We start from the raw sequence: 13719 nt of genomic DNA on the forward strand, positions 1-13719 counted from the left end.
AAAACCGCCAATTAATAGGCCTACAGATCAACAGGTAACCTTTAAAATGACACAACGTATAATTAGCTGGTACGTAAATATAGACACGAAGCATTCGGGCAAGCTATCATTTTGACTAAATTACATGGTAATTAATACAATCAGACAAGTGGTACCTACATAGTAGCTCCGATTGCTTAATAATGTCACCACAAACCACTACAGTTCACTAGATAGAGATTTAATCACCTTTTATAAAACAAAAGTAAAGCTATTTGCTCCGGAATTGCCCTTTCTCCCCAGTGTGCAATATAAATGAGCTAGGGCGATGCAATAATGCTTCAGCGAATACTTACAGCATTTCAAATAAACAGCTTTATACTCAAAGTGAATTACTTATTAGTTTGAAAATTACAATGTTATTTTGACTGTGAATTTCTGAAGTGTGATGCATTTTGGGTATTAGATTAATTTTAAGTTACCATTTCACATGTTTGATTTAGTTTGGTCGCTAACAAGCTAACAAATTATTTTAAGTAAAGTACCAATTCTCTACGGAGTTCTAATACCTTGTTACTGCGAATTGAAATACCTACCTTTTATTTTCTTGTCACTTTTTGAATGGGTTCTTCTTTGTCACTTGAAGTCAAAAGAATCATTCAATTCAGAAAGCACATCCTTTTCATCTATTCAAGCCTTTGATGCTGTTTCTAAGCTTCGTATCAATACAATACAAGCTATGTGAAGAATTTAATTTTAACACGCTATGGTTCCGTGCATGCAGTCCGTTGCTATCGGGAGTGGATAGTGACGTCACAAGCCGCGTGCAGGGGTGCACCTGAATATTTTACTCACAGTTATGGCTAACTCCAATGGCGTGACACCAACCCATTTGTGGAACATTGATTGACAGTTCCGTTCAACGATTTGGTTCTAGGAAAGTAATCTATTTGTTTGCAAAGGAGTTAATACTGGTGTTTATTTCAAATGATAAGTTTTGTTGTTTATAGAGGCACTATACGCACTTGGTATTAGAGCTGAAGCTGTAATGACAAACTCATTACGCAACTGTCGTGATTTCCCAAGGCACCCAAATTCTTAAATAAACATGTCAGATTTCCCTAAGCACCAACCAAGATAATTTACAATGTCAGACTTTTCTTTAATACCATTAACAACATCTGTAAGCCCATCCCATTCATTATTCAGTCCGAAACGCAATATAACTATCATTAAATATGAAAAATGGCGGCCGTTTCCCGCCAACCCTGTTCTCCACTTCACTTTATTAGATCCGAGCCTGTCAATAATAATTTGAATGTAATGTATTACAGAGTATCGGTAATACTTATGAAAATTTACGATCCTGTGCTGCATACGTTGTATAATACAAAGTTCTTCGTCTTACAAAATAGTTGAGTTCATTTTACTGTCCTTTTACGATTTTTATAGTATCCACTTACATCAATGCTGTTCTTCTACAATCTACATTGTACTGGAATCGCGACTTTTGATCTTTGGAAATATATTCATGGAATTTCGTTAAGTAAATATTGTGTAGAACATCGAAAAGAATATTACTTTTTGTTTGTTATGCTTATTATTATGTACCTACATTTCATTTAGTTATGAAAAAAGTAAAAGGTATTACAAGCATAAAGTTACGTACGGAAAATATGTACGCACATAAAAAGTTAAAGTTTTTATACCAAGCAGATTCATAAAACAGCAAATTGAAAATGCGCAATGTATCAATATAAAGTTAGAAATGGAGTCTTGCTGGACGGCAAATCCACTATTTTAAGAATGCGTTGGGCAGTGGTCGTAAATGGTCATACCTGCTTGCTCAGTAACAATTTCAATTGGTTATTTGAAACGCCATTACATTACCAATGTATGTATGTGCAATTCTGTAATGTAACAGAAATTGTAAACGGAAGCAGAAAATAATATTCTTAATCTTTAAAATCCAAGAGCTAGTTTCTGAAGGCAATTCCAAAACGAAATCCATAGATTTCTAAAACGCTTTAAGATTACAATACCCATTCAAAAATTCAACAGGGTCCCTCAAACTACTTAAGTTCCCAAGTTCTCACCGGCTTACTTAAACATTTCTAGCGCACTTTTATGTTTAGTTTCAGCTCAGCGACAGTGATGTCATGTAGGTAAGGGGATTTCTTAAAAAAAAAGAAATAGAAATAGGGAGTCCTTGTTTTAAGTATTTATAGGCGCAAATTCATTTCATGAAATATTTAAAAAAAAATCGGTAGTTTATCTGTATCAATGAACTAATATATTACTTGATTGCATACAATTTCTTTGTCGTTGGGGAATTTAATACTGCATACATGGTATGTGGTTTTTAAAATAGGTTTTAGTTAGAAAATTTTCAAGCAGTTTGTAACATTCCCTAAGACATCACGTTGGCTACTGCGTCTTACCCGGTAGGTTTCCGTCAAATCCTCATTAGTTATTCAGGAGAGCACACACGAACGGTCCCAGTTTTGTCGGCAACAGTGTGTACATAGCACTCATGTATTCCCGGAGCAAGTTGTGGATCACTGTTGGGTAATATATTGTGACGGTGTGTTCCCAACTCCTGTGTACGTCGTGTGAACTTGCTTCTTAATTTTCTTTGTTAAATGTGTTGAAGAAATATGTGCTTTTCATTTCTTTGTTGAACTGTACTGAGGAAAACCACAATAAATAATGTAAATTGTCAATATTTATACTTAACAACTTCGGTCCCCATTCAATTTATTATTAAAAAGAAAAAAATGGCAAAACTGTACAACAAATATTGGGCCTCGTTTCTTAATATCGCCCCGGGGAGCAACAGTCGGAGTTTCTTATCATTTCCAGCCAGTACCTGCGTTATTCAAAACAAACAAAAGTATTTCCATTTCGATGGAATGAATGAAAAAGTTTATCAACATTTTACTGTTAGTTTTCACCTTTTTTAGACCCTTGCCGGGACCATTGAGGCGTTTTTTTCGGTGCTATCAAGATTATTTTGTCAACAACAAGAATTTTTTAAACATATACCTACATTTAGTTATTCTAGAAATAAAGTGCTTTCACCAAGTAGAATTTATCTAACCGCACTTGAACCTATAATAGCCGTGAATAATGAGTACTAGCGGCTTAGACTTAAGATGATATGTTTTATAGCTCAACTTTACCGCTTAATAACTTACGCAGTTTGCAAAGTAATTAACGTGGCGTACGTACAGGTCCTGTGGGGCTCAGCTTAGATACTCAGCGTTGGTCTGATCGATAGACTTGCGAAGCTGGTCTAGACACTGTTTGGTCCTACTCTTGAGTCTTAGATTTGAGAAAAAGTGTGTTCGTTTTGCCCAATCACTATACATTTTCTACTATAATACGCGTCTTTCAGTTGGTCTACCAAGTTTGGTAGACAAACTGAGGGATTTTCACGTGGTTGTCACTATATAAAGTGATTATATTATCAGTGATACAGCTTCAGCTGCGTCAGCGTCAATTGTTCTTACTATTTAGTGTAGGTATGATTAATTCTGCTAAACCAAAGAAACCAAGCCTTTTAATTCTATAAAAGCTTTTCTCAATAAAACCGTATTGCATAGTAAAAGTGCATTTATTTGTTTATAGGTCAAGTTAAACGGTCCGTGCCAATTGCCGGGCCGAACGTATCCGGTTTTTATCCGCACCGAACTGAATGCGAATCGATGTGGAAGGCGGACGCGGAATTGTGTCTGATATTTCCAATTCAATATTGTAAAAATTGAGAGAAACTGTTGGTATTTTGTTTAATTTCTTAACTATTAAATCTTTCGAAAATCTGACTTTGTGAGTATGAATGAGCTTATAACCTAATCGCATTAAGCATTACTTATATCAAGAGAGTCAGAGACTAATTAATTCGACCCTTTCAACCCAGCCAAATCCTAGGATTAAGCGATTGAAAGAAAAGACTTTTTTTAGACAAGCTCTCCAATCTAATGTAAAAAAAGAGGCTTCAATTGTTTTAAAGTTATTTAAAAGCTGACCACTGAAACACAAACATTTGATAACGAAACCCGTAAACTTATAGTGGAAGCCGGATTTATTTTTAACACAACACATGGGGCGCGTTTATAAAGGTCACAACAGACAAATCCCCGCATCCGCAGTCACAAACGCAATTTGTGACAACCTATTCCGTAACATGTTTTCACACTGGCCACGTATCACCACGGATTAGAGAAGAAAACTAACCATAATAAAAGCGTTTACTTTTGTTTTTCCACAAACTACTTTCTTGTAAAACGATTACCAAAAGACCAATAAGTGATTCCAGGAAAATTGCTCTAATGTTATATCATGAAACATGGTTGTAATCACAGGATTTTGTATGAAAATAATAACTGGGTTGTGCCGTCCACTTCACTCGTGAATCGATACCAATTTTAAATGTTACACGATTTGTTTTATCAAAAATGTTCTTCTGGATTTTTCCAACAAATAAATACAGTCCATTTTTATATCAAATAGAAAATAAAAGATATTATACGTTTAAAAGTCCCAGCCTCACTGGACTTATTAAAATCGGCCGTCGCGTCCCCAACACTCGATCGTTTTTGTAAAAAAGTTTTTCATCCACATGCCTTTTCCATTTAATGTTCCCACAAGGTTTATAGTATTAAACCTTATTTATTATGCTTATTGAATACCGTAATCCGAATTATACGTTAATAATACCACTTGTTACTTCTGAAAATAATATGGTAATGTAGAACAGTGGAAATAAGGTTTCCCACGCACGACTTTCTGCCATGATTCCGTTTTGTTTTCTATTACGTTTTAAAATTTTACATTGTACTTACCAATGTAGCATTTTAAGATAATAGAGTCTGTATCATTTATCTTCTTGAAGAGGGATTTAAGAAAGTGAAATGTAACTAAAAATATATAAACTATTTGTCTAGAAGGCTAATCTTGCTATTTATTTTTGCCTTAGTAGGTAATCAAAGGTAAAGAATAGCTCTAGATTTCTATGAAAACACGTGAATGATTTAAGTATCGCAAATTCGACAGCTAAACACAACTTCAGAGGATGTATAATATGTATATTATAAAACAATTTGAATTTTTCGGTACTCCATCACGCTTAATTTTTTGAAACACGTTCGTTATCCTCTCCCCCACTTTGCATACATAATTTAAAATATTCCGAAATATCAACACAACTGAGGAGATTATATTGTTATATTATGGATGAACACCAATCCAAATTCGCCATTTGTGTGTACGTGTAACACAATTTTCGACTTTAGCAACAATTTCCCAAAGTTGATTTTAGGATGACGAGGGTAAACAAAAAGGGCTTAACGTAATCCCCTTCCATTACAAATTGGACTATGTGTTACTGCAATAAAGTTTAATATCCTAAAGCATGACAGTACTGAAGAAGCTGATGATATGAGTTTCAGTAACAATACGTAAATATTTAGCGTGCTGTGTTTTGGGCTTGTAGTTAAAGTGGCTCGTTTTGCCGGCTTTAATATAGCATGTTGTAAACATTTGTTCGTTGAAGCAAACTGGGTGTGTTTACTTTATATAATGTATTGTTTTTATAATAATATTTATTTACCTAAATATTGACAAATTTGAAAGCCGTTAAAAGTAACGGCTCTCTAATATTGGCCTTTATTGACTTTGGCCTTTATTATTTTTTGGAAAAAATACATATCTTTTTAGATTGAAAAAAAAACTCTTGTATTGTTCATTTGGCAATTTTTTACCATCATAAACGCAGTAAGTAAAAAATTTTGTTACTTTTTGTAAATTCCGCCCACTCATGCAGCCTTATAATCCAATTCCAAAATACTATTTACTACGTACCAACGTATATCGGATTCTCTCATCGTTGGGACAATCACCACAGACTGCATGATTCATTAGTGGCGACCTCTAGGCGCTCGAGACCGAACTATTCAGTGTAATGAAGCTCTTCTCAGTTGGCACACAGCTTCAAGTGTCCATTCCAATCGCTCTGGCATTGTAAATTCTGCAGTTCATTTGTAAATGTAATGCAATTAAGACGATGGTTATTTTTCTTTCGTGTGTTGAACTAAACTGAAAAAAGCCTTTCTTAGGTTAAGGATTAATAGGCGTATTAGTGATTTTATTTTCTGTAAAAGTTAGGCTTTGGTTCAAAGATAAAGACCCCAATTATTTTTTCAATACCTAGTTTTTTTTCTGAACCGTGAACCGTGATGTTAAAACCAGTTGAAATTTTCACAGAAGATGTATTTTGACGCTAAAACAACAGATGAAAACTGGAATATACGTATTTTTAGTGGCAGATAATAGAACGTAGCCCTTCGTGGCCGATAAACTAGGACTACTTACACTATCAAAGTCACAGTCTAAACAAGGCTTAATGCAAAATGTAATGTTTCACACATTCACGAGTTTTTATATGACTCGCGTGACATGCACGCTAATTGCCTTACGTGTTCAGAATAAACCACAACGTCTATTAATGTTCTCTTGTAATAAAGGATATTAAATCCTAGACATTTGTCAACTGTTTGGAAAAAGACAAATGAAAAATAGTGAACGAGATAAAAAGGAAGGTTAGGATATAGTTTTATGTTCATGTTAATTAATAAAAGAATTTCAAAAAGTTACGCGCAAAATTTTCCTCGCAATCGTTTCGTATTTCAAACTTAGAAAAACAAGAAAAACTTCCACAGCGTGCACTTGCTTTTAATATTTTTTTTCTGTCCAAGAATTAACAAGTAACTGGTCTATGAACCAAAGATGACGCAGTTAATTTAAAATTTTACTAGCATTGAATTTAAATTCTAGCTAAGTTCCACTTAAACAGAGTAAGTTAAGTAAGTATTGTACTTACACCTACATAATGCCAAGTCAATGTTTGAGGATGAAACCTTTGATAATATCCACCTGGCTTGATTCTGTACAATGTTCTCTGCGTAGGAGGCACTGTCATTACATTTGCTCATACAAGTACTAGCACCTACGTACGTAGTTAGCTTTTGTAATATTTGCACGACTTTCGTGAGGGACTAAATTAACATAAGTTAGTTAACGTAGCTAGTGTTGCGTATTTTTCTTTTAATTAAAATTTTATATACCTACATATATGGCTTGATTTTTCGCATATGGCCTAATTAGCAGCTATACGCCTAGATATAACCTATTTTATTGAGGAAATATATATGCCATGTCGTCTACGTTCGTTATTTCAAGTCCCATTCATACTTCTGAAAGTAACGTAACAAATAGACTGACATACTTTGATTATGACGAATATAGATGCCTAACTTAGATGAGATGTGACCTAGAAAAACAATATCACTGTCAATCCATGTCAATGAACCCCAATCCTGAAATAATTCCGGCCAAAATAAATTTCAGTATTCTTGTCGTTTGACGTGACATACAGACGGAATATTATACAGGGGCTAATCTCTAGGGGAGACATTTGTTTGTATAGGTATAAGTATCGAATACTGCGATCGACAACCTGTGGGTGGATGGACGGACAGATAAATCTGACAAATTACGTGACAATCGTACGGGTGAATGGTAATTTTATGTCAATTGCGGATAAATGTACATACTCCTTTAGTAAAAAAAAAACAACTAGTATAATATTTTAAATTCCTCATGTACTAATGAGACGATTTCGATTTTAAAGTACGAGTTACAAAAAATATCCTACCTATCTCTTCTTACCAATACACAAATTAATGCCCACAAATGCACCTGACCTCTCCAGATCAACGTATAAGTACATCAGATACGGTAGTACCCAATTCAACCCTACATAATATAAAAAAAAACAGAACAAATATAAGGCAGAAATACATCTGCGTATAATCCCCGTATCTGTCAACGTCAGTGGGCGTACATTCATGCATATCTGTTTTGGACAGGCGATGGCGCACCTTCGTCCGGGTATAGCCGGGTACAGCCGGGTATAGCCGGGTAAAATGGCCGAATAACGCTCAGTTAACCTGTCAGGCGTCCGCTTGTTCGCCTCGAAATAGTTTGTGATATTCAACTCTATTTATGTTAGTCTATTTTTGGAGTGAGACTGTTTATTGGGTAAGCTTTATCTAAGGGTAGCGGAGATTTGGGACGGTAAATTCACTTAATACTAGGCAATTGTCTGCGTTTGGCCACATACTTATATTTTGGCCTTTAAAAGTTGTAAAATATTCTGTAGAAATGTGACAATCCGTTCTTGTATGCAACAACAACTTATATTATCACTTACCTATACTCTGGCTGACCCAGATCCCCAGCATGTCGAGCTGCAGCAGCCGCTGGTACAGCTGTTCCCCGCGCGTGTGGTTCATGAACAGGTGATAGAGGAACGAGCCGCACCAGGGCGCCAGGGCTCCGAGGAGGTGGCACAGCGAGAGGAACCAGGCGCCCGGCCCACTGCGCCACGGCAGCAACCCGGGCAGTACCATCAGGATGTACACTAGAGATACTCCTGAAACAAACAAACAAAGCAATGAGGTATGTCAACTTTGAACGTCTCATTGGTAGAGATGATATTGAAATCCGTGATGCTGTTAAAAATCCAGATTTGAGACCTTTAATAAAAATTAAGTCCGCATCTAAGTCTGTTTATTGAATGTGGTTTCTCGGTAAAAACGTGAACATTTTTCTACGGTATATATAACCCTTGAAAAGTAAGATTTTATTTCTTTTTACCCTAGGTCTGCAGGGTCCAGGTGAAATATTAGTCAGTTAGAAATAATTGAAATAGAACACACATGTATTATGTACAAACATGTATTAAGATGGTTATCGATATCATATATTGAGTCATAGGTACATATAGCCCTAGAATAATAATGGCCTGCTAAAGCACCACTGTCATTTCCAATTATGTCGTATGACGTCACACTCCATTGATTGTCAAATCAGTCAATCAAGCGATTAAATTGATACCTAAAATAATACCTAATCGATACTTCAGTGAAGTCAGCACCTGAACATTTTTAAGTCATTTAATACTCCATTTTGAAGCCCACATCCATTAAAAAGGAAGGATCGGAAAAATTCTTTCATATTGCAAGTGCAATATTTAAAGGTGCCAAGAAAGTTAAGAATACCTCAATATTCGAAATTATAAAAGATACGTTTTAACATGACAATACACAGATGTACTAATGTGAATGATTTTTGCCAATGTGAAATACTAAGCTCACCTTGAAACCTTGGGAATGAAAAACACGAAGATATACGAAACATGATACCAATAATAATTACGAAGCAGTTTTCTTTGTTTGAAATAAATTGCTCTCAAAATACGAATCTTTTGTTTATTTATCCCAAATATCGGAGCGTAGTTTCCAAATCATAACAATGGAATTTCGTTTTCCGATAGAACTGTATTTACATATTTTCCGAAGCTTGGGAGCTGGCTATGTTTGTGAATCAGCTTATATTTGGCACGGTTCGGCCTAGCTTAGGCTTTCTATTGAAATTGTATTAGGTCTTGCAAGCTATTTCTGCTTTGCTCCAGGTAATACTTTTATATCTGATTTTGTATTGATATTTATTCTCTCATTGGGTTATTTTGTTTAGTTTTAACAATTTTTATCTGCTAGGTGCATAGATTCATAATAGATAGAGAAGTAAATGGAATGAGAGCTACTGGTTTTTCAGTTTAATAAGTTGGAATAGAAGCAAGTTAACTGTCTTGAAGTAAATAATTCTCTTTAATATAAAACAAGCCAAGTTGATCCCGTCATAAATCTAGATAGCTCATAGTGTGTACTACGTTTGTATCCTAAACTGCTAGAAGCCAGTACACATAAACATGTTGTGTTAGTGTGAGTGAAGACAGACGTGCTGTGTTTACTAAGTGAACGAACAGAGCTGTGATTAATTAAGTACTGTGATGCTGTTACCGCCATCTTGTGAATATAGAGGGGTCGTTGACTGGGAAACTGACCCCTAGTAAACACTCATTTTCATTTAATACTTCTTCTTTATAGCGAAGTATCAAACAACATAGTAAATAGGTAAAAACATAAATAAATAAATCATCAATCTTTGAATTAATCTAACTCATTACATTAAGAAGCGATTTTCGAATGTAACTACGGATCAATAAACGAATCTATTTGTTTATCAGGGATCCAAAATTTTGCTTCACACATGTTTTTTTAGTTGCACCGTAGGACTATGTTAGTTGAAGTTTAGTCTGCTCGTTTGTAGGAGAAAAATAGAACACCCTGATAGCCATAGTGCAAGGTTCTACAAAACGTTGAACAGATAAGAATCATCTATGCAACTGCTGAAATCTATACCTAGCCAGCTAAAGTACATGAAGAATTATTTTTTAAAAAAACAAGACAAAATTCATCTTGTAATCACTTGATGAATCCGCGCTCGCCTTAGCTGTGTCGTCATCACTCGTATACAGAACATAGCACGATGTGTCGGTCTTTGAGTGATAGTGACACATTTTCCTCAGCGAACATCTTTGACGCAGCCTCTGATATTACATTCCGTTTGCTAAAGGGTACAGGTTGCAGTCATAATGACGGTTTTTCTGAGATTTTCTTAGGTAGGTACTGAGTTTATTTGGTGGCAGTAATGTAAATACTAATTACCTATGCAAGTATGGTGCAGTCGCTCCATGTAAGACCCTGGATCCAAAGGCATCTGGTTAGACTGGAAGCTGACCGCAGTATATTTGAAAAAAAAAAAGCTAAGCAGAAGATAAGACAGATACTGAGTACGGGCCATACATAATGTCATTTTTTAATAAAAATAAAATTAAACCATTTGTAAATCATGAGCAGTCTAGAAGACGTTAATTTTAGATACGCTTCAATTTTAAGTCTTATCTGAAATATTCCAAACAATATTTTCTGAATGATATCGATTCTAGGATATCCAATCTTCACAAGCCTCGTAAATATAGTTTCTGTTATGTAGATTTATTTATTCTAAATAGAGGAACAAACTTTTTTTTCTAGAATATTCTAGATAAAGTTCGGCGTAGATTGATGGAATTTGTATAAATTGCAATTCCAATACTGATAGGAAATTGATGTCAATCTGATTGTACGGCCCACAGCTGTCGATGTCGCTTACATTAGATTATGTATGAAGCCCTAGATTGTAAGGAGCGATGCAAATCAACACGCTACAGAAGAGATAGATAGGTAGGGAGTATTAACTTTGTTAAGACAAAATTAGAGAAATTCGTATTAGATCGAAAAAATATAATGTACCTAAAAATAAAACCTCGTATGAAAAGGTTCAATTAAAAAACCCTTTTTCTGCTGAGTGAGAAAGAAACGATTAAGTTTGATTTCAGCCACTAATCATATTGATTAAGCTAGGTGAATATCGAAACAAAAAAATGGCCGATTTTATATCCAAGCTTCAGTAATAGTAAAATGGCTTGAAATATAGAAAAAATAAAGTAGAAGGCTTTTTCAATATTCTCACATTGAGTCAGGCGAACGGAAAATATAATTCATTTTCGCTGAGTAAAAACCTTTTTCATAAAATGTGAGAACATGTTTTGATTAATGCTCTCGATATTGTTTATTATTCAAACAAACTTTGTTTATTGTTTCAAACGAAACTAATCGTTTATTGATTTACAGTTATTTGTTGTACTTAGGCACATATTAAATTGTAAAACATGGTAACTAGGTACATATTTTCAGGCGCATTTGATATTGTCCTCATTTATTTTGGGTTAAGCACTTATAGTTACTTGGACTTCACTGTAAAGCAAAACAAATAAAAAACGAGTTTATATTTTGCATGTAGGTACGTAGATATGTATGTTTCCTAAATAATAATTTTCTTTTGTATAACACATGAACAACAGATAAAATAAACGCGTGTTCTGTTGTTCTGTACAAAGGACAGTGGTACACCATATGTCACCCAGAGAAAGAACTATTGCTTCCAAGTGGATGCGTAATACTGTCATCATAATTTATCTCTTACCTATGTTCCTTAATATATCTCTGTTTCACACCACTTTGTTCTGTCCTCGAGGGAAATATACGATATCCACATATCGTGGCCGACAAAGAAAGGTGGAAAGCTACACCTGAATTTCACGAGATAGATTTACGTATTACCCATGCATTCAGTGACCTGTCTATACCATGCTGCAATTCTAAATAGAAAAAATGTTCTTGGGTACCAGATCGACTGTTGAGTAGTCGCCTTTATGCTCTTTGGACCTATGAAAAATGTAATATAAACTTTTTGCTCGCACCTCTAGCTTACAGCCTCTTACAAGGAAACCTTTGTCCATTTCTTATGTACCTACGCATTGTACGCAGTTTTTGTTGTAGGCCTGTTATGTAATTAGGATGCCTCTCGTTTTCATCCCCAACAATAATTTGCGTGGGATTATTCTCGAATCGTCTTTATATTTTGTTTTTACGTGGGTTCTTTGTTGTTTGAAATATTATTAGATATTGAATTGATATTAAAATAGAATAGATTCGAGGCATGTTCGGGATTGTTTTTATTAGAATTATGTAAAAAACAGTATTACGTAGGTTTGTTAGCTTTGTTTAGTATGAAAAAATGGAATCATTTATATAATAATTATGAGTTAAAAACATTATTTATTTTTGCTAAATATTTCTGATCCACGCTTAAACCGCTACGGAAGCAAAGTTTTAATTAAATTTCATATTCGTTAAACAATTTGAAATTAAAAGTGTAGGTAGCAAACAAAAGCAAAAAGTTTTTAGCAAACTTCCGCACAATTCATTAAAATTATGATTGAGTTTCGTTTTGGTTTCCTATAATGTTAAATAGACATTTTACTGCCGTAACGCAAGGCGAACCTTCACCTTTTTTCTCAACCATCAAGCGTTGTTCTATTTTCAGAGGCGACAAAACCCCACAATTAAGCATCAAAGATAAGCCCCTAATGATCTTTATTCCAAAGATGTCGCCGAGTTTCAAAAGTTCTTTCATTTCTTACTGTCGCTCGAAATAAATCTGAATGTTTAAAAATAGACCCAATTTAGCAAGAATTAATCCCAAAATAGCTCCTTTACTCAATCACTCTGACAATTACTTAGTATAAAGTTGCAAAAGTAATTGGACACAATTTAGGACCAAATATAACATATAAATATGCTCCTTATTTTTTCCGGCGAATTTAAGCATTTGAGCAAATATATATGTTGGGTCATCAAGCATAAATAATTTAATTGCTTGACTGTCTTGTGAAAAAATATGATCATACTCGTGAATGCACCTGATGAACCTTACTATTTATGTAAGGCTTATTATATTCCTGGTGACTAATAACTTAAAAGTCGACAAATGTTGGCAACAAATAAAATAACTTGCCAGCGATTAAATATTTTCGCGACTATTATAATATGTAAGGTTCAAAATTAAGGGTTTATGTAATTGGCTTTTAAAGCCGTCTAAGTCGAATAAAGAAATCAAAAATTAAACAATTTGATGGGTATTCGATTACGACGATATTAAGGTCTAGAAAATAAATTAATCAGACGTATGTTGTAAAAAAGTTTGTATTCAAATCCTGGAAAATAAGGATATTTATTAAACTAGTTTTCACTACTTACCTACAGCTTTTAACACCTTACAATATACTGACTGCCTACATTTACTGTGAGGAGCGTCTAAACGCCCTGAATCTTATCTAGATCATAGGATAAGGGTCCCTAATAAATTGCTTTACTTACATGTAACGAGCTT

General features: G+C 34.5%; 1 protein-coding gene across 1 annotated transcript in view; it reads right to left on the bottom strand.

Annotated features, from left to right (window-relative positions):
• LOC110377171 (progestin and adipoQ receptor family member 4) overlaps positions 1-13719 on the bottom strand; it is a 73264-nt gene that overhangs the window by 35058 nt on the left and 24487 nt on the right. Inside the window, exon 2 of the mRNA XM_021335878.3 lies at positions 8252-8473. Within this exon, the coding sequence (XP_021191553.3) occupies positions 8252-8473 (222 nt within the window). The remainder of the gene's footprint in view (positions 1-8251; positions 8474-13719) is intronic.

This window comes from Helicoverpa armigera, chromosome 14, assembly GCF_030705265.1.
Source record: "Helicoverpa armigera isolate CAAS_96S chromosome 14, ASM3070526v1, whole genome shotgun sequence".
NCBI classification, from domain to species: Eukaryota; Metazoa; Arthropoda; class Insecta; order Lepidoptera; family Noctuidae; genus Helicoverpa; species Helicoverpa armigera.